This window comes from Carcharhinus amblyrhynchos, chromosome 30 (genome assembly GCF_965287045.1).
Source record: "Carcharhinus amblyrhynchos chromosome 30, sCarAmb.v2.hapA, whole genome shotgun sequence".
Taxonomy (NCBI): domain Eukaryota; kingdom Metazoa; phylum Chordata; class Chondrichthyes; order Carcharhiniformes; family Carcharhinidae; genus Carcharhinus; species Carcharhinus amblyrhynchos.
Genome location: NC_137353.1, coordinates 5,001,338 through 5,028,501, shown reverse-complemented (window position 1 = coordinate 5,028,501; position 27,164 = coordinate 5,001,338). Strand labels below are relative to the sequence as shown.

The 27,164-nt window shown below is 49.6% G+C and overlaps 1 protein-coding gene across 8 annotated transcripts in view; it reads right to left on the bottom strand.

The window, feature by feature from the left end:
* Positions 1 to 27,164, bottom strand: part of casz1 (castor zinc finger 1) — a 399,080-nt gene that overhangs the window by 93,830 nt on the left and 278,086 nt on the right. For 5 of the 8 annotated variants that reach the window (XM_080215435.1, XM_080215434.1, XM_080215439.1 and 2 more), the window contains 2 exons: positions 16,832 to 17,382; positions 9,269 to 10,070 (listed from right to left, as the gene is read on the bottom strand). In XM_080215435.1, coding sequence (XP_080071561.1) covers positions 9,269 to 10,070; positions 16,832 to 17,336 — 1,307 coding nt within the window. In that variant the 5' untranslated portion in view covers positions 17,337 to 17,382. Of the gene's footprint in view, positions 1 to 9,268; positions 10,071 to 16,831; positions 17,383 to 27,164 lie in introns of those variants that run through there. The other 3 variants (XM_080215437.1, XM_080215440.1, XM_080215441.1) reach the window with 2 other exon arrangements.

Here is a 27,164-nt window from a genome sequence, read left to right as displayed (position 1 = left end):
TTGGAATGTGACATGTGGGATGTGACACGTGGTATGTGACATGTGGAATGTGACACGTGGAATGTGACATGTGGGATGTGACACGTGGGATGTGACATGTGGAATGTGACATGTGGGATGGGGAATGTGACATGTGGAATGTGACATGTGGGATGTGACATGTGGAATGTGACATGTGGGATGTGACATGTGGGATGGGGAATGTGACATGTGGAATGTGACATGTGGGATGTGACATGTGGGATGGGGAATGTGACATGTGGGATGTGACATGTGGGATGTGACATGTGGGACGTGACATGTGGAGTATGCGATACACTGGCTCCGTGTAAACTCGGAGAAGGAGCAGGCACTCTGAATCTGCATCTTCCACACTTGCTTACCCCCAACATACCAGACAAAACATGGTTGCTGCAGACAGCTATAGGCCAATGAATGTGGTTGGGTATCCGAGTTTCTGATGTTTGTATTTATTCAGCCCTGTGCAGAGACAGCAGCAGATAGAGGCTTGCCCAGGCAGCTATGTATAAAGCATTCTAATATTGCATTGTGATGTCGCCTACTCCAGCAATTACATTCACTTCTTCCTTCAGAGAAACCAGTTTTCTTGCCATCTTTGTAATGAGGTTTGAACTCTGTTACCGTTTACCCTCAGGTTGCAGAGTTACAGTGAGTTACTGATGAATCTAAATAGCACAAAATCCCAGCTTGTGCTGGGTTAGATTATGAAACTCCTCCAAAGCCTCGCCCTCCCTATCTCTGGAATCTCCACCTCTCTGCAGTACACCTGCCCTCCTGGTGCCTGGCCTCCTGTCCAGCCCCGATTGGCCATTGGCAGCCGTTTGGATCCCCAAGCTCTGAGATTCCCTCACCCTGCCTTTCCTACCTCACTTTGATCTTTTAAGACTCACTTTAAAACCCATCTCTTTGACCAAGCTTTTGTTTGCCTGGAAGGATAATTCCTTGCTGTTCTCTTTAGTTTTGTAATGTCCCTGTGAAGCATCTGGGGATGCTTGATTGAAGGCGCTAAGCAAATAGATGTTGTTGTTGTTGATGGTGCAACAATAGGGTTTCTGATTGACGTAAAGTTATGGGGGGGGGGCGCAGTTTTAACCTTTCTGAGGGCATGGGGAGGGGAGACTGCAGGCTTGTGAGAGGCCGCTAGGCCGGAATGGCCATCCTGGACTTTAACAACTGGGCCTCATTAACACGCCAGCTGTCCAGCTCCTGACAGAAAGAGCCGGAAGGTGGGAGTCAAGCGGAGGTCTCCATACCCCCTATTTCACTTGAGGTAGGTACGCTTGCGATGAATTTAGGCTGGCTTGCGAAGGGGCAGAACCCAGGCAGAGGAGGCCTTAATGTCCCTCTGAGGGAGATGGGGGGGTGGGAGTGAGGAGAAGTGGGCAGATGTGGCCTCTTTCTTGCTTTGACCAAGGCGCTCGCTGCGGGCACCTTCCAGGCCGCCCTGCTGACAGGGTCCTATTGACACATTAGGACCCCAATTGGCCTGAGTGGACCAAATCGAGGCAGCCTCTTCACATGCCTGAAGAATCTGACAGGGAAGAATCACAGCTCAGCGGCAAACATGTTGGGATTTTACTCATTTTATTTTAACTGCACCCCCAGCAATCACCCCCAGTCTGCCCCATCAGAGGAAGCAATTAGTTTTCATTCACTCATGGGAAATGGGTGTCACTGGTTGGCCAACATTTATTGGCCATCCTTTGAGAAGGTGGTGGTAAGCTGCTTTCTTGAATCGCTGCAGTCCATGTTCCTTGGATTGACCCACAATGACATTAGGGAGGGAATTCCAGGATTTTGACCCAGTGACAGTGAAGGAACGGCCAATATATTTCCAAGTCAGGATAGTGAGTGACTTGGAGGGGAACTTGCAGTTGGTGGTGTTCCTCAGGGTCAGAATGAGGCTGGGCCATGGATAGTCAATGCGGCTCAGGGAATCATCGGATCACCAAAGTCTCAACTTGACATAGCGCCTATAATGTCAAGAAAGTGCTAAATCCTGAGCTATATCCCCGGCCATACTGTCACTTTCTGCTAAGTTGGTGTCAGCCAAGTTTCAGTCCCTGAGGAAGGAGGTTCTGGAGCACCCAGGTCAAGGCTGACACGCCAATGGGGCACTGGGGGAGTGCTGAACTGTCTGTTGGTCTGAGTGTCAAACCCGAGCCAGGCCTCCCCTGTCAGGTGGACACAGGCACTCCCAGGTCACTGCTCCGATGAACAGTAGGGGTCGTTCTCCCGGGAGTCCCGGTCAACGTTTATCCCTCAATCGAAACAGCTCACTATCACATTGCCGTTTGTGGGATCTTGCTGTGCACAAACAGACTGCTCTGTTTCATACCGTACCACAGCCAATATACTTCAAAAATTAATTTATTTTTTTTAAACCGTTGATGGGATGTGAGTGTCGGCGGCAAGGCCACCATTTGTTGCCTGTTTCTAATTGGCCCTGAACCGAGTGGCCTTGTCAAACACATTGCTGCACAGCACTCTGGGAGCTGGGAAACGGTGAATAAATGTGAGTTTTTCTGCCGGTGAAGTTGGTAATACTCGCTTCCGCAGCTCACTCAGGCCGACTGAAGCTTTTTCAGAGTCGGTGTAGAGCAGTTTCAGGAAGTGGCTGTGTGACTGAGCGATGCGGCCTCGCTCAGGCTCCAGCCTGAGGCTGTGGGATTCTCCGGCACTGGGGTATTCGCCAGCTCCTGACACCGATGTTTGAAGTGGTTGGAATATCAGCCCAAAGCCTCCCCTCGGGCCCAGGCTGGGCCCCGGTCTGCCCATCCCTTCATCTTCCACCCCAGATAGTTACACTTCCCGCTCGGGATTGACAATGTGCTATTCCATTCCTCATTCTCAGTCCGTTTATTCTAAACGCCTGCAATAACGGCACAATCCAGATAAATTTTACACAAACAACTAATGTGTGTGTGTGTGTGTGTGCCAGTGTGTGTGTGTCAGTCTGTGTGAGAGTGTGTGTGTATGCGTGTGTGAGTATGTGTGTGTGTGTGTATGTCAGTATGTGTGTGTGCGTCAGTGTGAGTATGTGTGTGTGTGTGTATGTCAGTATGCGTGTGTGTCAGTGTGAGTCTGTGTGTGTCAGCGTAAGTGTGTGTGCGCGTCAGTGTGAGAGTGTCTGTGTGTCAGTGTGTGTGTATGTGTGTGAGTACGTGTCAGAGTGTGTGTATGTGTGTGTGAGTGCGTGTGCCAGTGTGTGTATATGTCAGTGTGAGTGTGTGCGTGTTAGTGTGAGTGCATGTCTGTGTGAGTGTGTGCACGCGTCAGTGTGTGTGTCTGTGTGTCAGTGTGAGTGAGTGTGTGCATCAGTGTGGGTGTGTGTGTGCGTCAGTGTGAGTGTGTGCATCAGTGTGGGTGTGTGTGTGCGTCAGTGTGAGTGTGTGTGTCAGTGTGAGTGTGTGTGTCAGTGTGAGTGTGTGTGTGCGTCAGTGTGTGTGTGTGCGTCAGTGTGAGTGTGTGTGCATCAGTGTGAGTGTGTGTGCGTCAGTGTGAGTGTGTGCGTCAGTGTGAGTGTGTGTGTGCGTCAGTGTGTGTGTGTGCGTCAGTGTGAGTGTGTGCGTCAGTGTGAGTGTGTGTGTCAGTGTGAGTGTGTGTGTGCGTCAGTGTGTGTGTGTGCGTCAGTGTGAGTGTGTGTGTCAGTGTGAGTGTGTGTGTGCGTCAGTGTGTGTGTGTGCGTCAGTGTGAGTGTGTGTGTCAGTGTGAGTGTGTGTGTGCGTCAGTGTGAGTGTGTGCGTCAGTGTGAGTGTGTGTGTGCGTCAGTGTGTGTGTGTGCGTCAGTGTGAGTGTGCGCGTCAGTGTGAGTGTGTGTGTCAGTGTGAGTGTGTGTGTGCGTCAGTGTGTGTGTGTGCGTCAGTGTGAGTGTGTGTGTCAGTGTGAGTGTGTGTGTGCGTCAGTGTGTGTGTGTGCGTCAGTGTGAGTGTGTGCGTCAGTGTGAGTGTGTGTGTGCGTCAGTGTGTGTGTGTGCATCAGTGTGAGTGTGTGCGTCAGTGTGAGTGTGTGTGCATCAGTGTGAGTGTGTGCATCAGTGTGAGTGTGTGCGTCAGTGTGAGTGTGTGCGTCAGTGTGAGTGTGTGTGCATCAGTGTGAGTGTGTGCGTCAGTGTGAGTGTGTGTGCATCAGTGTGAGTGTGTGCGTCAGTGTGAGTGTGTGCATCAGTGTGAGTGTGTGCGTCAGTGTGAGTGTGTGCGTCAGTGTGAGTGTGTGTGCATCAGTGTGAGTGTGTGCGTCAGTGTGAGTGTGTGTGCATCAGTGTGAGTGTGTGCGTCAGTGTGAGTGTGTGCATCAGTGTGAGTGTGTGCGTCAGTGTGAGTGTGTGTGTGTGCATCAGTGTGAGTGTGTGCGTCAGTGTGAGTGTGTGCGTCAGTGTGAGTGTGTGTGTGCGTCAGTGTGAGTGTGTGTGCATCAGTGTGAGTGTGTGCATCAGTGTGAGTGTGTGCGTCAGTGTGAGTGTGTGTGTGTGCATCAGTGTGTGTGTGTGCGTCAGTGTGAGTGTGTGTGTGCGTCAGTGTGAGTGTGTGTGTGCATCAGTGTGGGTGTGTGTGCGTCAGTGTGACTGAGTGTGTGCGTCAGTGTGAGTGTGTGTGTGCGTCAGTGTGGGTGTGTGTGCGTCAGTGTGAGTGCGTGTGTGCGTCAGTGTGACTGAGTGTGTGCTTCAGTGTGAGTGTGTGTGTGCGTCAGTGTGAGTGTGTGTGTGCGTCAGTGTGACTGAGTGTGTGCTTCAGTGTGAGTGTGTGTGTGCATCAGTGTGGGTGTGTGTGCGTCAGTGTGAGTGTGTGTGTGCGTCAGTGTGAGTGTGTGTGTGTGCATCAGTGTGTGTGTGTGCGTCAGTGTGAGTGTGTGTGTGCGTCAGTGTGACTGAGTGTGTGCGTCAGTGTGAGTGTGTGTGTGCATCAGTGTGAGTGTGTGTGTGCGTCAGTGTGAGTGTGTGTGTGCGTCAGTGTGACTGAGTGTGTGCTTCAGTGTGAGTGTGTGTGTGCATCAGTGTGGGTGTGTGTGCGTCAGTGTGTGTGTGTGTGCGTCAGTGTGAGTGTGTGTGTGCGTCAGTGTGACTGAGTGTGTGCTTCAGTGTGAGTGTGTGTGTGCATCAGTGTGGGTGTGTGTGCGTCAGTGTGAGTGTGTGTGTGCGTCAGTGTGAGTGTGTGTGTGCGTCAGTGTGAGTGTGTGTGTGCGTCAGTGTGACTGAGTGTGTGCTTCAGTGTGAGTGTGTGTGTGCATCAGTGTGGGTGTGTGTGCGTCAGTGTGTGTGTGTGTGCGTCAGTGTGAGTGTGTGTGTGCGTCAGTGTGACTGAGTGTGTGCGTCAGTGTGAGTGTGTGTGTGCGTCAGTGTGACTGAGTGTGTGCGTCAGTGTGACTGAGTGTGTGCGTCAGTGTGAGTGTGTGTGTGCATCAGTGTGAGTGTGTGTCAGTGTGAGTGTGTGTGTGCGTCAGTGTGAGTGTGTGCGTCAGCGTGACTGAGTGTGTGCGTCAGTGTGAGTGTGTGTGTGCGTCAGTGTGAGTGTGTGTGTGCGTCAGTGTGACTGAGTGTGTGCATCAGTGTGAGTGTGTGTGTGCATCAGTGTGGGTGTGTGTGTGCGTCAGTGTGAGTGTGTGTGTGCGTCAGTGTGACTGAGTGTGTGCATCAGTGTGAGTGTGTGTGTGCGTCAGTGTGAGTGTGTGTGTGCGTCAGTGTGAGTGTGTGCGTCAGTGTGACTGAGTGTGTGCGTCAGTGTGAGTGTGTGTGTGCGTCAGTGTGAGTGTGTGTGTGCGTCAGTGTGAGTGTGTGTGTGCGTCAGTGTGAGTGTGTGCGTCAGTGTGACTGAGTGTGTGCGTCAGTGTGAGTGTGTGTGTGCGTCAGTGTGAGTGTGTGCGTCAGTGTGACTGAGTGTGTGCGTCAGTGTGAGTGTGTGTGCGTCAGTGTGACTGAGTGTGTGCGTCAGTGTGAGTGTGTGTGTGCGTCAGTGTGAGTGTGTGCGTCAGTGTGAGTGTGTGTGTGCGTCAGTGTGAGTGAGTGTGTGCGTCAGTGTGAGTGTGTGCGTCAGTGTGAGTGTGTGTGTGCGTTAGTGTGAGTGTGTGCGTCAGTGTGACTGAGTGTGTGCGTCAGTGTGACTGAGTGTGTGCGTCAGTGTGAGTGTGTGTGTGCGTCAGTGTGAGTGTGTGCGTCAGTGTGACTGAGTGTGTGCGTCAGTGTGAGTGTGTGTGCGTCAGTGTGAGTGTGTGCGTCAGTGTGACTGAGTGTGTGCGTCAGTGTGAGTGTGTGTGCGTCAATGTGAGTGTGTGCGTCAGTGTGACTGAGTGTGTGCGTCAGTGTGAGTGTGTGTGCGTCAGTGTGAGTGTGTGTGTGCGTCAGTGTGAGTGTGTGCGTCAGTGTGAGTGTGTGTGTGCGTCAGTGTGAGTGTGTGTGTGCGTCAGTGTGAGTGTGTGTGTCAGTGTGACTGAGTGTGTGCGTCAGTGTGAGTGTGTGTGCGTCAGTGTGAGTGTGTGTGTGCGTCAGTGTGACTGAGTGTGTGCGTCAGTGTGAGTGTGTGCGTCAGTGTGACTGAGTGTGTGCGTCAGTGTGAGTGTGTGTGTGCGTCAGTGTGACTGAGTGTGTGCGTCAGTGTGAGTGTGTGCGTCAGTGTGACTGAGTGTGTGCGTCAGTGTGAGTGTGTGCGTCAGTGTGACTGAGTGTGTGCGTCAGTGTGAGTGTGTGTGTCAGTGTGAGTGTGTGTGCGTCAGTGTGAGTGTGTGTGCGTCAGTGTGAGTGTGTGCGTCAGTGTGAGTGTGTGTGCGTCAGTGTGAGTGTGTGTGTGCGTCAGTGTGACTGAGTGTGTGCGTCAGTGTGAGTGTGTGCGTCAGTGTGACTGAGTGTGTGCGTCAGTGTGAGTGTGTGTGTGCGTCAGTGTGACTGAGTGTGTGCGTCAGTGTGAGTGTGTGCGTCAGTGTGACTGAGTGTGTGCGTCAGTGTGAGTGTGTGCGTCAGTGTGACTGAGTGTGTGCGTCAGTGTGAGTGTGTGTGTCAGTGTGAGTGTGTGTGCGTCAGTGTGAGTGTGTGTGCGTCAGTGTGAGTGTGTGCGTCAGTGTGAGTGTGTGTGCGTCAGTGTGAGTGTGTGTGTGCGTCAGTGTGAGTGTGTGTGCGTCAGTGTGAGTGTGTGTGTGCATCAGTGTGACTGAGTGTGTGCGTCAGGGTGAGTGTGTGTGTCAGTGTGAGTGTGTGTGCGTCAGTGTGAGTGTGTGTGCGTCAGTGTGAGTGTGTGTGTGCGTCAGTGTGAGTGTGTGTGCGTCAGTGTGAGTGTGTGCGTCAGTGTGAGTGTGTGTGCGTCAGTGTGAGTGTGTGTGCGTCAGTGTGAGTGTGTGTGCGTCAGTGTGAGTGTGTGCGTCAGTGTGAGTGTGTGTGCGTCAGTGTGAGTGTGTGCGTCAGTGTGAGTGTGTGTGCGTCAGTGTGAGTGTGTGTGCGTCAGTGTGAGTGTGTGTGCGTCAGTGTGACTGAGTGTGTGTGTCAGTGTGAGTGTGTGTGCGTCAGTGTGAGTGTGTGTGTGTCAGTGTGAGTGTGTGCGTCAGTGTGACTGAGTGTGTGTGTCAGTGTGAGTGTGTGTGTAAAGGTTAAAATCATTATTAACGGAATCAGAAAACATTCCACCAGCTCTGAATAAAATGGACTCCGTGCTTTGAGATGAAAAGCAATTTTCAACATAATAGACTCATTCACTGGGAATACAATATGATTGAAATTATTATTCACAGTGACGCACACAACTGATGCTCCACAATTTATTAGTGTGCAACCTTATTTACTATCCTTGCTATTCCTGTCACTTTCCCACAGCAGTGTCACACCTGACAGGCTGGATCCACAGCAGCTCCAATATCCGACTGGCAATGTGAACCGCTCAGAAGCAAGGCACTCACGTGACACTCCCCTTTGCCCATTAGTTTAACAATGTTTTAACTTAATTGGGTTTATCACTTCCAATAACGTACCAGACAAGAGTCTGCCACTCATTTGCCCACTCTCATTGCTGTCTCTGGGCTGAATCTCGTTAAGCATCTTTTCTCTGAACGATTTCAAGGGAATTCGATATTTTTTCAAGCGTATTTACAAAACAGAAACATCGGGGATCTCCCAGTTTATGCTAACCAGCCTCCTCCCTCCCTCTACCGCACCTCGCCCCAGGGGCCTCCCCTCGCAACGTGGGAGAAGGAGGCCATTCAGCCCTCGGAGGCCTGCTGTGCCACTCAGTCAGATCGGGGCCGATCTCTCCCTGGTCTCAAACCCACCTCCCCACCTCTTCCTTACATCCCGTTCTTTTTAAATCAGAAATATATCTATCTCCTTCTTGTAACCATTTCTTCCACTGAGGTAACTCTTTGCAATTCACCTCCACGGTTTGAGGTGACAGCCCAGTTGGGACATAGATCAGTGAGACGGTCAATATCTTTTCCCAAAGGTAGGGGAGTCTAAAACGAGAGGGTATAGATTTAAGGAGAGAGGGGAGAGACACAAAAGGGTCCAGAGGGGCAGTTTTTTCACACAGAGGGTGGTGAGTGTCTGGAACGAGCTGCCAGAGGGAGTAGGAGGAGGAGGTTGTCCTCACTCAGAGCAGCGGCCGAGAAGCTCTCTGAGGTAGTGGCGTTCGACTTGTCGAAACTGATCTTCTTTGCCAGCTCATCTCTGACATTCTGGTCATTGTAACCAAACATCTCCAGAAGTTCATTCACAGTACAACTTTGACAGTTACATGGGTAGAAGCAAAATATTGCGGATGCTGGAATCTGAAACCAAAAGAGAAAACGCTGGAAAATCTCGGCAGGTCTGGGCAGCATCTTAAAGGAGAGAAAAGAGCTGACGTCTCGAGTCCAGGTGACCCTTTGTCAGAGCTCTGGGCAAAGGCCCCTGCTTTGACAAAGGGTTATCTGGACTTGAAAAGTCAGCTCATTTTCTCCCCTTACTGATGCTGCCCAGACCTGCTGAGATTTTCCAGCGTTTTAGTTACATGGGTAAGATGGGTATAGAGGGGTAGGGGCCAAACACGGGCAACTGGGACCAGCTTAGTGCTTAAAAAAGCATGGACAAGTTGGGCCGAAGGGCCTGTTTCCATGCTGTAAACCTCTATAACTCTGAGTTCCACGTTCTCACCGGTCTCTCTCTAACCAAGACATTTGGAGCCGATCTGTCAGTTTTGGTTAAGACTTAATCGGAACCATTCTGATGTGTAGCACAGCGCGCAACCGCCCAAAACCTCCCGCGTTTGCCCCCCATCTGAAAAATATCGAATCTTACTTGACGGTTGACACAGTTCCAGTGGTGATGGAGTCCGTCTTGGAGAAACTGGACTTCAGGAGTTCGGAGCTGCTGAAGGCGACGGAGGCGGGGGATTCGGCGCTCACTGCGGGGGCGGAGGGGGTGCTGGAGAGGGGGGTGGCCGCCGTACTCGTCGGGGCTTTCACCATAGCCAGTTTCTGGATGTTCTTGATGTCGTACTTGGAGGGGCGCCCCACCTTCCCGGTTTTGAACGCGATGGCGCCCCCCATGTCGGGGTCCCCCTCCCCGGGCTTGAAGAGGTGCAGGTACTTCACATTTTCCAGGTCGTACTTGGACGGCCTCTTGTAGGTGTTGCCGTTCTGAGGCCGGAAGCTCTCGCCCGTCTTCAGCTTCTGGATGAAGTAGTCGTACTTGGAGGCCCGCGAGATGAGGCCCTGCGGCGCCTGGGCTGCCGAGCCGGAGGGGGGGGCCGGCTTCGCCTCCTGCCCGGAGAACTGGGCGCCCGGCGGGAGGGCCTCCTTCCCGGGCGGGGGCCGGGGGCCCGGATCCTCGGCTTTGAGCGCCGGCAGCACGCGCGGCAGGTGCTCTGCGGCCTTGAGCTTGCGGATGCACTCCTCGTACTTGGAAACGCGGACCCGCCTGGCGAGGTTGTCCTCGCTCAGAGCGGCGGCCGAGAAGCTCTCTGAGGTAGTGGCGTTCAACTTGTCGAAACTGATCTTCTTCGCCAGCTCGTCTCTGACATTCTGGTCATCGTAACCAAACATCCCCAGAAATTCATTCATAGTCGTAGCTGCATAGTCGTGGAGAGTCGAGGTGTCCCCTGGTGGCGGAGGGAAAGCCAAGGGTTAAAAAGATTGCAGGAACATTCTGCACAGCTCTTAAGTTTTACGGCTGCTAAATTAATTTGTAAAAAGTAATTAATACCCGGGCAAAATAAAGGGAGTTCATCACTGTCAAGAAAATCAATTTCACTAAATGTTCAAGTCAATGGCTTCTCAGTACATTAAACAAAGTTTTCAGAGATGTTCTCTGCTCACAGCTCTGCTGAATGTGTACAAAGTCATCTTCCCCCCCCCCCGTCTCACAAGCCGTGCCTTTATATTGACCAGACCGAGGCTTAATAAGGGGACCCCCTGGGGGCTTTCCGCCCTCTGGTTTCCTTAAAACCCGACTGAAAGCAAAACAGAATTTGTCGCTTTGATTTCCCTCTTGGTTTTGTTTCGCCAGTGTGAAGGGTCACAGAGGGGGGGTTTTTTAGGAATCTGAAGTTGGATCGGGTTGGCTCAGTCAACAGCGGCAATGCCAGATCAGCCAGAGAGCGGGATCTCACTCTGCTGAAACTGGAGAATGTGTCATCGTCGTGTAGCAACAACTAGGGCCACCGATTCTGATTGGTTATTTGTGCAGGACTTCCCATACTTTCCTCTTTGGTCGTATGGAGGATTTTCCGTCTTGCTCCCAATATCCCCACGCATTTGGGCCATCTGACACCAAATCTCACCCAGGCCATCTCCTCAACCTTTCCCCACAATCCCACACATCTACCATGGTTATCCATCTAACCTAGACATCTTGGGACACTAGGAGACAATTTAGCATGGCCAATCCTCCTAACCTGCACATTTTGGAGTGTGGGAGGAAACCAAAGCGCCCGGAGGAAACCCACGCAGACACGGGGAGAATGTACAAACTCCACACAGTCACCCAAGGCTGGAATTGAACCCAGGTCCCCTGGCGCTGTGAGGCGGCAGTGCTAACCACTGTGCCACCGTGCAAACCCGTATTGTCATAATCAATAAACAAAGGCAATCAAAGAATGAAAAAATAAGAACACCACTTTGTTTAAAGCCTTTCTCATTCCTGTCCCTGGCAACAAGTTCAGGTGGATGTAAAGGGTGACACGAAGGAGGGCAGCGAGTTATCCCCAGTTCTTCCCCCTCAGTTAACATCACAGAAAAAAAGCAAATGATCACATTGCTCTATGTGGGATCATGCAGTGCACAAAATGGCTGCCACATTTCCTACATTACAACACTGGCTACACTCCACAAGTACGTCACTCGGTGTAACGGGCTCCCACCGATTCTGGAAGGTACCAGGAAAATACTAGGATGGGAATCTCTGACTGTTCTGGTGAGATCTTCCAGTCCTGCTAAAGTTGCCCCAGCTGGAGATTTCCTGGTGGCAGAGGGTGTGAACAACGAGGACCCCCTGCTGAGGCGGGATTGGGTAAGGACGGCAGGTTCCTTTGCTGAAAGCGGCATTGTGGGCAAGATAGGTTTTTAGAACAATCCTGTCTGCCACTTTGACATTATGGACAGGCTTCTCCAGTCCTGTTCCCCCGCCATCGCGACCGTCAGCCAGAACGGAGAATTTGGCGCTCAGCCAAGTCTTCATTCCCTGCAGCGGGACTGGAGAATCTCAGCCACGGGCTGAGGTTTCCAGTGTGGTTTTCCATTCCACATTTGTTGAAGTAGCTGAATTTAAATTGTGGGCCACCAGGCTAAGATTTAGACTCATTAGTCCTCAGATTGTTACTCAGCTCCAGTTATCTGCCTAAATGTAAAGTGACTGGTATTACTCTCCAGCAACCCTGGAATGGCCAAACATGGAAAACTTAGCAACATCCAAGCCAGTAGAGGGATCTCCGCAGAATCACAGAGAGGCCCTTTGGCCCATCGAGCCTGCATCGACACATGAAAGCCCTTGACCTGCCTATCTAATCCCACTTCCCAGCACTTGGCCCACAGCCCTGACGTGCCAAGTGCTCATCCAGTTGCTTTTTAAAGGATGTGAGGCATCCTGCCTCCATCACCCTCCCAGGCAGCGCATTCCAGGCCCTCACCACCCTCCGAGTGGAATCATACAATTTCTACAGTACAGAAGGAGGCCATTCAGCCCATCGAGTCTGTACCGACCACAATCCCACCAATGCCCTATTCCCGGAACACCACACATAGTTCCCCCCCCCACACTAATTTAGCATGGCCAATCAACCTAACCCTCACATCTCTGGACAGTGGGAGGAAACCAGAGCACCCGGAGGAAACCCACGCAGGCACGGGGAGAACGTGCAGCCTCTGCACAGACAGTGATCCCAGGCCGGGAATCGAACTCAGGATCCCTGGCACTGTGAGGCAACAGTGCAAACCACTGTGCCACCATGCGGTAAAAAAGTATTTCCTCTTCACACAAAGAATAGCGGAAATATGGAACTCAATCAACCAAAAACCTCTTGAGGTTTTGGGTCAATTAAAAATATCAAAACTAAGAGATTGTTTGATTTTTGTTTGGTTAGGGTGCGGTACATTGAGTACTTAGAGCATGTATAAAGGGAGAATGCTGGGACACTGTAAGTGGTGGGGAGGGGGCAGATATACGTAAAGCTGTATTTTGTAAATGAATCGGTTGTCAAGAACAAGAGGGTTTGAATCTAGTTTCATATTTCACCATCCCGGTGTGGGATCCAATGATCGTATCGAACCAGAGCAGGTAGATAAAACGAAGACCCAGTCACGGTCTAATTGAATGGTGGGACAGCCTTGACGGGCTGAATGGCCTCCTCCTGCTCCTATATTCCTTGTGTTTGTGCAGCGGGGTTCAATTCAGGAACGGGAAGAGCCGTTTGGTTGCTGGGTGAAAGAGATTGTAAAGAAAGCTTAGACAATGGATGTACCTGACTTCTCACCTCTGGGAGAATGGCAGCTAACTCCACCTCTGAGACACTGTGCCACTGGTGCGAGGTCACTGAGGAACTGGGGCTTACCAACGCAAATATTCTCAACCCAGAACTATTAAATGTTAGTCCTCTTCCAGAAAATTGCAGACACAAGTTCTGGATACAAAGATTCTCCCCGAGTTTCATACTATTTAATCTTTTCTCAGGTCAAGTTCCCTCTTGAGTTAAAATCTCACAAATACAACAATGGCTTTTATTACCCATTGTTACCTGGCGTGGCTGAGATGATTCTAGAAGGTTTAGGAGGAACCTTCAGTTGCACAGAGAGGTGCAAAGTTCAAACCCGTCTCCTATAATCCCCATGACACGTCTCAAATATTAAGCACGGTCTTTGGGCCCTCGCATTGGTTAGCTCCGTTGGTGTTGGATTTTTTTGGCCAGGATTCCCCGGACTCTGCCCCCTGCTGGCATCTTGCGGTCCTGCCGGAAGTGGCTTGCCGCGTCTGCCGGGGCAGATCCCAGCACGGCAGGGCTGGAGAATCAGGGGACATCTCAATATCAGCGTCAAAACACAGGTCTGGAAGGGAAGTGCATCCCGTTACTGGGAGGTGATTCGTCAGCTTGGTTCTTTCAATGGGAAAATCCCACCCATCAACCGTGGACTTTGGAAATGTCGACAGAGGTCGCACGTGATTTCCCCGACATTTCGAATGGTCAGTGGGATGATCCTGTGCAGCTCGCCCCGTGTCACCTCTGTTAAGCGAGGCACCTCACTGAAAGCGAGAGGTGGCGAGATAACTTTCTCGAGTCAATGCAAGAAGATTGCGGGTTGGCTAGTGTGGGACACGGCAGTGAACGTGCCTATAGGGTTAGCTCAGTTGGCTGGACGGCTGGTTAGCTACGCAGAGGGACCCCAGCAGCGCAGGTTCAATTCCCCTCACAGCTGAGGCTATTCAGAACTCCTTAACTTTACCCCTTGCTTGAGGGATGGTGATCCCCAGGTTCAATCACCACCGGTCAGCTCTCTCCTCTTTGAGGGGAGCCTTTGGTCACCTGGGACTGTGACAACTTTAACTGACGGTGGCACGACGGTTAACGCTGCTGCCTCACGGCACCAGGGACCCGGGTTCAATTCTAGCCCTGGTCACTGTCTGTGTGAAGTTTGCACATTCTCCCTGTGTCTGCCTGGGTTTCCTCCTGCAGGCCAAAGATGTGCGGGTTAGGTGGATTGGCCATGCTAAATTGCCTCTTGGTGTCAGATTAGCAGGGTAAATATGTGGGGCGATGGGAATAGGGTCTGGGTGGGATTGTGGTCGCTACAGATTCAAAGCACTGAGTGGCCTCCTTCTGCACTGTAGGGATTCTACGATATCAAGAAACGGGAAGAAAATTCCGCAGTCAGAAAGGGAAAAAGCACACGGGAAGCAGCGCCGAAGAAAAGGACTTATATTTTCGAGTGTGTTTGTGTTTATCATCTAAATCTGGCGCTGCATTGAACCTCACTCGCCCGCATTTCTGAGTCTGTTGGGTAAATGGTTTCCCAAAATAACCAAAGCCTTTCTCATGGTGGTGAACTGGGCCCAGGAATCGCCGGTGGAGGCCGACACGGGGTATGCAAGGCTTCAGAAGGCTTGAATTCAGCGAGAATAATTTGTTCTGACAGAGTGTCAGCTAATCTTACTTTAAAAATAGTGTAAAAATGTATTGACCTTATCATATTTCTTCCCAATGATGTCATCTCCTGCCTTTAGTGCCCTGGGTTTCAGATAATTTCATATTTCTGTATCAGAGGCCGGTTCAGGAGAATGTGTCATTGGAGAGTATTGAATGAAGGGCCCTAATCTTTGCACGTAAAGTCTGCACATTCCTCCACGAAAGGCAGCCCAGACCCTGGCCACATTTTGATGCAAAGTAAATGACAAACAACCGCTGTTAGCCTCATGTGATCCGCACCTCATTCAAATACCGGCTGAGGTAAGAATGTGTCCTTTCCAGGGAAGTCCACTGCCCCATCCCGCGTTCAATCTGCACGTTATTTTTTTTCTTGCGCTGATGCGACTCTTAATTGTTGTGAGATTTGACATTCAGGAGGAAATCCAATCTCAGAGACGTGAACCAGCGGCACTAATTATAGTTTTGATAATTAAGCTTCCAAGCCTGAATCTTTGAGGGAAAGACAGGACAGAAATGTCTGTTAGGCTCAACGGCAACACCTCACGGGGTCTGTCGGGTCAGTTGGTGGCGTCTGTGGGAAATGCAGAACCCTCTCATTGAAACACAGAAGATAGGAGCAGGAGGAGGCCACTCAGGCCTTCAAGCCTGCTCCGCCATTCGTCACGATCATGGCTGATTGGCCAACTCAATAGCCTAATCCTGCTTTCTCCCATTAACCTTTGATCCCATTCGCCCCGAGTGCTATATCCAGTCATCTCTTGAATACATCCAATGTTTTGGCATCAACTACTTCCTGTGGTAATGAGTTCCACAGGCTCACCGCTCCTGGGGTGAAGAAATGTCTCCTCATCTCCGTCCTAAATGGTCTATTCCAAATCTTCAGACTGTGACCCCTGGTTCTGGACTCCCCCGTGATGGGGAACATCCTCCCTGCATCTACGCTGTCTGGTCCTGTTAGAATTGTACAAGTGTCTATGAGATCCCCCCTCATTCATCTGAACTCCAGTGAAAACACTGCTAACCTAGTCAATCTCGCCATATTCTGAGTCTCCAGACCAAACTGCTGGAAGTTTTCCATTCATAACATGGGATGTGCATTCCTTCCCCGCATTCACACATCCCACCTCACACAAACAAGCTTAAGGACGTGTGCTGCGGTTTAATTACAATCATTGCACTCCCCCCCACTTCTCCCCTGATGAATCTCAAACCCCAAGTCACTGGGACAGGCCACTTAACATAGATTGACTGAAAACACACACAGACACACAAACATACAGATTAGGGGCAGGAGTTGGCCACTCTGCCCCTCGAACCTGCTGTCCCAACAACATGCATTTTAAGTTTATTTAATATTAGTGTCACGAGTGGGTTTACATTAACACTGCGATGAAGTTACTGTGAAAATCCCCTAGTCGCCACACTCCGGCACCTGTTCGGTTACACTGAGGGAGAATTTAGCGTGGCCAATTCACTTAACCAGCACGTCTTTTGGATTGTGGAAGGAAACTGGAGCACCCAGAGTCTGCATGTTCTCCCCATGTCTGCATGGGTTTTCTCCAGGTGCTCCGGTTTCCTCCCATAGTCCGAATGACATGCTACTTGGGAGGATTGGCCATGCTAAATTCTCCCTCAATGTACCCGAACAGGCGTCGGAGGGTGGCAACTAGGGGATTTTCACAGTAACTTCATTGCAGTGTTAATGTAAGCCTACTTGTGACACGAGTAAATAAAAACCTAAAGAAAAACCTAAATTCTGGCCTTGTGTGACTTTGTGAGTTTCTCCCTGTATCTGCGTGGGTTTCCTCCGGATGCTCCAGTTTTCTCCCACAGTCCAAAGATGTGCGGGTTAGGGGGATTGGCCATTGTAAATGGGCAGGGTTACGAGGATTGGGCAGTGAGAGTAGGCCTGGGTGGGATACCCTTTCAGACTGAATGGGCCGAATGGCCTCCTTCTGCACTGTAGGAATCCTACGAACCTTTCTCATTCTGAACTGTCGTTTTTTCAGTTTTGATTGTATTTCCTGTGACAGCTAAAATAGTAATGTTTCTGACAATAACAAGGGGAGATACATTTATGGTGGGGTTTTTTTTTAAGTGTACAAGTGGGATTTTTATTACTTTTTTCAGCTCGCGAGCCCAGGCTAAACGTCCCCTCAGAGAAAAATATTTTCAAACCAGTCTGAAGAACGGAAGTGGAAAGTATTGGGGGGGAAAGTGTGACTCACCTGAAGACGCAATGCTTGCTTGCCTCAGGCTGGCCTCGCTGGAAGAATTGTAACCTTCCTCTTTTGGTCCCACTTCCTCCGAGTCTCTGTCATCCATGTAACTGCCATCGAGTGATCCTTGGGCGCCATCATTGTCCTCCTCATCACTGCAGCCTTTGGGCTGCAGCATGTACACTCCTTCCGGGGGTGCGTAGCCCCCCTCGCCGGCCTTTATTACCCTATCTTCACTCCGGTCCCCGTGTTCGTCCATGTACTCCCCGTTCACCCACTTTTCTATCGCTTCCCGCCTTTTCTTGTCCTCCTCCAGCTTCTGGATGTCCTGGAGCCCCTCGGGAGAGTCTGCGTCCCCCTCCTGGTCGCCGTGGCGCAGTCCATCGGCGCCGTCGTTCTCTTGAGGCTTGGGCTCTGGCTCGGTCTGTTCCGTCCCGTAGTCGTAGACCACCTGCCGGCTCAGCTTGGCACAGATAGCGTTCAGCTTCAGGCCACCTTTCCTCTTGGCAGCCATCTTGAGTTTTCCTGAGGTTTCTTCAGTGCATCAATTTCGTTCAACTCTGGATCAGGAGGAGATAGAAAGGGGGTCGGGGGGGGGGGGGGGGGAGAAGAATCATAAATATTCACGGTGCTAAGCAAATTAGCAACCATATAGCAGTTTCGTATTTACCAAAGGAATATGTAAAAATGGGAATGGCTAACATTAATTACCAGCGGAGCTTCGCAATATGCAGTTTCGATTAAGATTAAAGTAAATCGCACAGAGGAAACCTGTCAGAACAAGATCATTAAGTCACAATATAAATAAACATTTGCAAGATATGGAAATACAAAGTCTGACTAAAGGGCGTCATTAAGATGGATGAAATGATCTGTTGACATCACGAGAAAATTGAACAAATGAGACTACAATATTAGGCAAAGCTTTAATAACTTGACTACTGCCTTCCATTCTTCAAGTCCACCATGTACACAGTTTTTCTAATTCCTATCCTGACCCTTACGTCTGCAAAGCTGGGAAAGGGAGACATGGCTTTCGTGTGTTTGTAGCTACTTCCTTTCATTTTCCCCTGGCCGGCTCAGCTGATCTACACGGAAGAGATAAATTTTCCCATCCCGCCGGCCATGGGAATCGTAGCGGGCGGGGCGCAGATCATGCAAATGTCCGTTGACTTTGGGCAGGATTTTCCGACCTGGGAGCGAACGCTATCGGAAAACCCCGTCCCCCCCCCATCATGGCAGCATCTACCATGTGGAAACAACCACCTTCAACGTACTGACCAGCGAACAGCCTAATTCTGATCCTATATCATAAACTTTGAGAATTAATAAGATGATTAAGTTGGTAATATTGCTGCTGTAACAGGAAGTGTGAGCATTTACTATTAGTGTCATTTAGTGCCAAACAATTGTAGTGGATGGGGGGGGGGGTGGGGGGGGGGTGGCAGACGGTGGCACAGTGGTTGGCACTGCTGTGTCACAGCACCAGGGACCCAGGTTTGATTCCCGGCTTGGGTCACTCTCTGTGCAGAGTTTGCACATTCTCCCCGTGTCTGCGTGGGTTTCCTCCAGTTTCCTCCCAGAGTCCAAAAGACACGCTGGCTAAGTGCATTGGCCGCGCTAAATTCTCCCTCAGCGTACCCGAACAGGCACCAGAGTGTGACACCGAGGGGATTTTCACAGTAACTTCATCGCAGTGTTAATGTACTTTTGACACTAAGAAAGGAACTAAAACTAAACCAGTAATATTGGGAGCAGTTAGTTCTGACTGCTTTATGCAATAACATCACTGTGTACGTGAACTTTACACACATTGCAGAATAGATTTCCACATGTGGGATCGGTAAGTAATGCAGAAACAATTTGGTCGGCACTGGAATTACACTAATGGTAAATGCTCACAATTCCTGTTATGGCAGGAGTATTACTGACTTCATCATCGTATTTATTCTCAGAGTTCATAAGTTCATAAGATATTGGAGCAGAAGTAGGCCATTCAGCCCATTGAGACTACACCATCATTCAACAATGACTGATATCTTCCTCCTCTCTATTTTCCTGCCTTCTCCCCATAACCCTTCAACCCATTCCCAATTAAAAATGTCTAACTCCTCCTTACATTTACTCACTGTCCCAGCACCCACCGCGTTTTGGGGGTGCAAATTCCACAGATTGTCCTTTGGGAGAAGTAGTTTCTTCTCAACTCTGTTCTAAATTTGATACACCTGAGACTGTGACCTCTCGTCCTAGAATGTCCCACAACAGGAGGCTCCACACCCACATTATCCAGACCTTTTATCATCTTGTACACCTCAATTCGATCTCCCCTCATTCTCCTAAATTCCAGAGATTTAGGTTCAGATTCCTGAAACCTTGAAGCCACTGAGAACTAAGATTGGTGCAAGTTGACTAGAATTTGGTACATTACCAGTTCCCAGCTGCTAACACTGAAAAAATGACGTGCCTGTGATGTCTTTTTCTGTAACAAACAAGTTCCATCGATTAACCTCCCCAAACCCTCTCCAACTCCCCGCTCAGCTTCCCTTCCATAACACCCTTAATAACCTGTATCCTTGGCCCAGGTTCTCAGTCACCTGTCTCTGTGTCTCTGTCCCCAGCTAAGTGTCAATTTGTTCCAGTGGGGTGGGGAGGGACACTTTACCGTGTCTATTAACGCAAGCTGTCGTTGGTTTTCGATGGGGACGAGGCTTGGATGGTGACGGCTGTAGCCAAGGAGAGAAATGGACAAAAAAACAAAATGGAAAGAAGGCCCATAAGGATGGCTCTTTGTTGATACAATGCCACAGCATTGGCTCTTATTCTGCGGTGCTCCAGTCAAAATTTGATTGGAGGCCACCTTCCCTGCATCTTAAAATATTCAAATGACAGCAATAAATCATGCGATGCTAGTGTTTGTAAACACAGCCCGACATAACTGGGGATGTGGGGGAGGCTTTATTTTGCTGGGTTGGCGCAGATCCTCTTATCCCGTCTTAATCGCAATCCAACTGCTTCATTCTGTTCCAAATATCGACACGGTAAACCACAATCGGAACGGAGTTTTGCTCTGATACTGGTCCGCCGGTACCCCAACATGGCGCACTGCTGTGGCCTCCCTGGTCGTGGGGACCTGCTCACAATCCCCGCTGGGTACAGTGTGGAGGGGGGGGGATGTGCTGGGCTGGACCTTCCGGAGCAGGGGAGGGGGTGGGGGGGGGCGCGACATTTTTCTTCTTTTTGCGTTTTGTCCTGAGCTCCCCGTGCGAGCGAGCAAAAATAGCCTGAAACTGATAATCTTTTGCTAAAAGAATGCAGCTATAATTAACAGCTGCGAACTCTGAGCTACAGAACGTGTGTGAGCACCCACTCAGATAGAAAAACAGCCATAAGCAGTTAACCAGGCATTTAACACGTTTCAGTAAGGTTAGTTAATAGGCAGAGACAACAAGTTTTTTTTTTAAATTATAAAATGAAATAAAAGCAGCTGTTTGGAAGTACAACTGCCTCGTAATAGTTTTTGCAAAACAATATTAACCATTGATAATCCAGCACAGACAATTCTTTCTAACCATGGGCAGGAGGGTAATGGGGGTGTCTCCCCTCGCTTCACCACTCTGCCACTTAATGTGGGGTGGCGCCCCTCAAAATTTATTGTCTCTCTCTATCGTGGACTACAGAGTATCCCTACAGTGTAGAAGGAGGCCATTCAGCCCATCGAGTCAGCACTGACCCACGATCCCACCCAGGCCCCATTCCCATAACCCCGTGCATTTACCCAGCCAAGCCCCCGACACTAGGGTGGATTTAGCATGGCCAATCAGCCTAGGGTGACATGGTGGCAGAGTGGTTAGCACTGCAGCTTTACAGCGCCAGGGACTGGGTTCAATTCCAGCCTCGGCTGACTGTCTGTGTGGCGTTTGCATCTACCCCCTGGGTCTGGGTGGGTTTCCTCCGGGTGCTCCGGTTTCCTCCCACAGTCCAAAGATGTGCAGGTTAGGTGGATTGGCCGTGCTAAATTGACCCTAGTGTCAGGGGGATTAGTAGGGTGGATGTGTGGGGTTGCGGGAATAGGGCTTGAGTAGGATTGTGGTCAGTGCAGACTCAATGGGCCAAATGGCCTCTTTCTGTACTGTAGGGATTGTCTGGATAACCTAACCTGCACATCTTTGGACTGTGGGAGGAAACCAGAGCACCCAGAGAAAACCCATGCAGACATGAGGAGAATGTGCAGACTCCACACGGACAGTGATCCCAAGCCGGGAATCGAACCCTGAGGACAGTGAATTGAATGGAACGACAGGCAGAGTGAGCCAGGCGTCAAGTTCACACGCAGCGAGACAGATTTCAGCCCCCGACACTTCCAAGGACGGACAGGTTCCCGGGACGAATGGACATCACCCAGGGACACTGCATGATGGGAAACCATGGCGACCACAGCCAATCAGAGAGCCACAACAGAAAATCAACTTAAGGTGAAAATATTTCTGTGGAATAGAATTCCAACAGCTCGGGGAAATGAAACTGAGACGTATTGGGTTAACACAGTGGACGGCACTGTCTGTCCTCACTCATTCTGAAACCATAAATCCCCACCTGAGGTCAACAGATCTTTTCATGGTTGTTCCCCCACCACCCGCTACGATTCCTGTGGCAAGCAGGGCGGTCAAGTTCTGACCATTAACTCTTCACCGTGTACTTAAATCCAGGCCAGGTTGACGAAGAAAAGTTGCCTCACTTTGTTGGTTCTCAGGCTGATGTAGGAAATAAGATCGATCATCGTCTAGTCAGTGTGGCACACCCTCCCCAGTACATTTGTCAGTTTGATAGTGATTAGTCATCTCGCTTTGAGAATCTACAAAGATGTGTGGTTCGAGAAAGTGCTCGGCAGCAACCCTCCGAGGCTCCTTGGACAGCACCTTCCAAATCCCCCACCTTTACCACCTCGAAGCACAAGGGCAGTGGGCACATGGGACCACCACCACCTGCGAGTTCCCCTCCAAGTCACTCACCATCCTGACTTGGAAATATATCGGCCGTTCCTTCACTGTCGCTGGGTCAAAAATTATAGAACTCCCTCCCTAACAGCATGGTGGGTGTACCTACGCCACATGGACTGTAGCAGGTTCAAGAAGGCAGCTCACCACCACCTTCTCAAGGGGCAATTAGGGATGGGTAATAAATGCTGGTCTAACCAGCGACACCCACATCCCTTGAATGAATGGAAAGAAATGACTATATCAGGATGGTGCAGTGTGAGGTGCTCTGTTGGGTTTAAGGTGCTTTTCTTCGGCACACTAGAGAGAAATTTACTTTGCGTCCCATCTACACTCTGCCAGAGCCGGACAGGCTGAGTGTTAACACTGATTATCTGGAATAAAATTGTCTTCCAGTTCCCAGAACTAACGCCCCTCACTTCAAAAACAAAACCAGTTTAGTGATAAACAGACTGTGTAAAGGATCGAAAAGGTTTCACTTTGCAGAAGTACTGATATTAAAATGCCCTTCATGAGTTGGAAGGTCATTCACAAAGGTTTAATAACCATTATATCTTGGCTTGCTGCACCATTCTACAGACTGAATATGTTTGTGGACTTACTGTGATGGTCTGGCATTCCAATAATATTCGCAATTAGGACGTATCTTAATTGGGTAATGGTGGAAATTGGTGAATAAAGAGTTTGTTCTTGATGGTTTCTCTAATATTGAGAGAACCTCCACAAACCTAGTCAGTTACCTTTCAGCACCAAACCCTGGGTGGCACAGTGGTTAGCGCTGCTGCCTCACAGCACCAGAGACCCGGGTTCGATTCCCAGCTTGGGTCACTGTCTGTGTGGAGTCTGCACAGTCTCCTCGTGTCTGAATGGGTTTCTTCCAGGTGCTCCGGTTTCCTCTCAGAGTCTGAAAGATGTGTTGGTTAGGTGCATTGACCATGCTAAATTCTCCCTCAGTGTACCTGGACAGGCGCTGAGCGTGGCAACTCGAGGATTTTCACAGTAACTTCATTGCAGTGTTAATGTAAGCCTACTTGTGACACTAATAGAGAAACTTTACAAACTCAATCTATCTTACAACTAAGAATCATGTAATCCCTACAGTGCAGAAGGAGGCTATTCAGCCCATCAAGTCTGCACTGACCACAATCCCACCCAGCCCTATTCCCGTAACCCCTCATATTTACCCTGCTAATCCTCCTGACACTAGGGTTAACTTAGTATGGCCAATCAACCTAACCCGCACATCTTTGGACTGTGGGAGGAAACCGGGGCACCCGGAGGAAACCCACGCAGGCACGAGGAGAACATGCAGGCTCCACGCAGACAGTGACCCGAGCCGGGAATCGAACCTGGGTTCCTGGCGCTGTGAGGCAGCTGTGCTAACCACTGCGCCGCCCAAGGTTGTGGGATATCAGGGCATTCGGGTGAGGGGTGACTTTACAATTACTTGGGGTTTTATCTCCAATGACTTTGCTCCCACATTCAGGAGCGAGTAAACAATTGATTCACGCAGGCTCTAATTTTGTTTGACCGTTGCAATAAGGTTGGAGGGTCACAGACACTAGGACAGTCATTTGGAAAAATCATCTGGAAAAAAAAAATTGGGAGGAAGTGGAAGACATAAATTTTGAAGTATTTTCACAGAAGCCATAGAAGGAAGATTGAGGTTAGCTGGGCGTAACAGAGAAGGTCACGTCCGTTTACAGCGTACAATATTTCAAATTCTAACTACTGATTTCCTTTGTAGGAAATGGATTCAAGAAGCTTTTCATTCACTTGTGGTCTGGTTCCTGCCTATTTATATACATTCATAAACACTCATTTAATAGGCTTTCTGCAGGAAATTGAAAAAACAGAATATATAGAGGATAATACTTGGTTGCTAAGGTAATCTGACTTTTATTCCAGGACCAAGGAGGACCATATATCCAGGCCTGTCTCCTCCAAGCTGTGACAGGCCTATTATGGTGGCCAACTGTGCATTATTCATGTTATCTAATATAAGGAAGGAAATCCGAAGGGGGAAAGAAAAAGGCATAAAAGTCAAAAAGGGAAGAAATTACACAGAAAACCACGAATCTTTCGTCAGTTGTGAAGGGCGTTGCTCCCGTGTTTGAAAAAGGGAAAATGTCACTTTGATAGTTTGGGTCTTCTCCGCTGACAAGGATTCGAGATTTTTTTAAAAAGCGTATATTTTTGTTTCCTGTGGGGTGGGGTGGGGTGGGGTGGGGGGGGGGGGGGTGGTGTGTTTATAATTGGGGTGTTAGGGAGAAAGTTTGTTGTGACGAGTGTGACAGGGTGAGAGTCACAGGAATGTGACCCATTCAGGGTCATGCTATACCAGGCATGTTTATCACTGATGTACCATAAGACCATAAGATATAGGAGCAGAATTAGGCCACTCGGCCCATCGAGTCTGCTCTGCCATGTAACCATGGCCGATATTTTTCTCATCCCCATTCTCCTGCCTCTTCCCCATAACCCCTGACCCCCTTATTAATCAAGAACCTATCTATCTCTGTCTTAAAGACATTCAATGACCTGGCCTCCACAGCCCTCTGCGGCAAAGAGTTCCACAGATTCCCCACTCCCCGGCTGAAGAAATTCCTCCTCATCTCTGTTTTAAAGGATCGTCCCTTTAGCCTGAGGTTGTGCCCTCTGGTTCTAGTTTTTCCCACTAGTGGAAACATCCTCTCCACATCCACTCTATCCAGGCCTCGCAGTATCCTGTAAGTTTCAATAAGATCCCCCCTCATCCTTCTAAACTCCAATGAGTACAGACCCAGAGTCCTCAACCATTCCTCATATCACAAGCTCTTCATTCCAGGGATCATTCTTATGAATCTCCTCTGGAGCATTTCCAAGGCCGGCACATCTTTCCTTTGATTCTTGCGAATGCACGTGAAATATAAACTGGTAGAACTCCCCCGGCAGGTTCATGAGGTTAGCAGTGGTCAGGAGGATGTTGGTTAGCTAAGGTTAATTTGGTCTATTCCTTTAAGATTTCTGATCTGCAGCTCTTTAAGGATGAAGCCTTACTTGGAACAGACACTAATTGTTGAGGGACACTCCAGCAGATCAGCAGCCAACACCAAATCGAGCCCATGGTGAGGCAGCTTGTTCAGATCAAGGAGAAAGTAGTGGGGGAAGTTAACAGCAGCTGTTGGGGACGCAGAGATTTGAAGATTTCACAACACTTTTAGCATCCATTCCGCCTGGGCCTGAATAGATCCTGATGTGGAGATGCCAGCGTTGGACTGGGGTGGGCACAGTAAAAAGTCTCACAGCACCAGGTTAAAGTCCAACAGGTTTATTTAGTAGCACGGGCTTTTGGAGCATTGCCCCTTCATCAGGTGAGTGCAGGATTTGGGTCAGTTTGGTTTGGTTTGTTTGTGAACCAAATCCTGCACTCACCTGATGAAGGGGCAACACTCCGAAAGCTTGTGCTACCAAATAAACCTGTTGGCCTTTAACCTGGTGTTGTGAGACTTCGTACTGTGAATGGGTCTTGTGTGCAGTCGGTGTGGTATCGCTAGTATTTTCCACGTGGGGTACCAACGTATGAATTAGGAGCAGGAGTAAGGCCATTTGGCCCCTCGGGCCTGCTTCACCATCCAATAAGATCATGGCTGGTCTGACTGCACATTCTACCCCACTAACCTTTCACCTTTGCTTATCCAGAATCTATCTGCCTCTGCCTTCAAAATATTCCAAGACTTATCTTCCACCATCGTTTGAGGAAGGGAGTTCTGAAGACGCATCACCCTCTGAGAGAAAACATTCTCTGACTTAAAGGGACAACTCCTTATTTTTAAACTGACCCCACACCGCCCCCCCCCACCATTCTAGATTCTCCCACAAGAGTGGCCATCCCTGCTCCTGTTTCGATTGATTGAGTTGTACTGGAGTTTCTACAGAAGTCTATCGAATTTTAGTCCTTTACCTGTCTGGTTCTTAAGCACCTCCTCGGATTCCTTTATCCAGCTGCGGTTTAGCCACACTTCCGTAAATCAACACAAGCTCCATCAGGGTTAGACAGGATAGATTCAGAAAGAATGTTCCCAATGGTTGCGGGAGTCCAGGGGCTCACAGTTTGAGGATAAGGAGTAAACATATTAGACCTGAGGGGAGGAGAAATTTCTCCATCCAGAGGGTGGTGAATGTGTGGAATTCTCTATCACGGAATGTAGTTGAGGCCAAAGCATTGTCTGATTTCAAGAAGCAATTAGATATAGCTTGTGGGGCCAAACGGATCAAGAAATAAGGTGGAGAACATACTGAATTTGATGATCACCCATGAACATAATGAGAACATAAGAAATAGGAGCAGGAGTAGGCCATCTAGCCCTTCGAGCCTGCCCCGCCATTCAATAAGATCATGGCTGATCTGAAGTGGATCAGTTCCACTTTCCCGCTTTCTCCCCATAACCCTTAATTCCCCTGTCTATCAGAAACCTATCTACCCGTGACTTCAATATATTTAGCGAGGCAGCCTCCACCACTTCAACGGGCAGAGAATTCCAGAGATTCACCACCCTTTGAGTGAAGAAGTTCCTCCTCAACCCTGATCTAAACTGCGCCCCCCCCCCCCTTATTTTGAGGCTGTGCCCTCTAGTTCTGCTATCCTTTCTAAGCGGGAAGAATCTCTCTACCTCTACCCTATCCATCCCATTCATTATCTTGTAAATCTCTATAAGATCCCCCCTCAGCCTTCTAAACTCCAACGAGTTGGAGTTTAGAATGAATGGCAGGGCAGGCTCAAAGGGCCAAATGGCCCTTGTTTCTATGTTTCGGTTTCTGGGACAGAGTGGGGCAGCTCTGAGCTCGGAGGAGTTTGCCCACAATGTCAGCTCCATCTCCCTGTCTCACTGATAATAACCTCAGTCTGTGTGTTTGATGGATATATCTCTGAGTGGTGTGGGGATGATTGGATCTGGACTCTGCCCATGTGACAGAGTCACACACCCTGATTAAGATGTTTGCATTAAAATTATTTTTTTTCTGTGCACCAACAGCTAGTGACCGGTTGGCGTTAGTGACTGGTTGGTGTTAGTGACTGATTGGCGTTAGCCACTGGTTGGCATTTCCTGCGATGATTGCAGCTGACGTGGAACCACAGAGAAGCACAACGCTAACACAGGCCATTCAGCCCATTCAGGATTCCTCTCCCCCTTTTCCCAAGTTCACTGCCATTTTCTCTATCCTTCAATCAAGTGTTTGGAACTCATTCCCTCAGTTTACTGAATCCTCAGAGTTACGTCAAATGATTAATTTGTATTTATTTATTGGGAGCTACCTCAGTTGTTAACATTTTTCAAAACAGGCAGATGAGAGTGGGACAGGGCGGA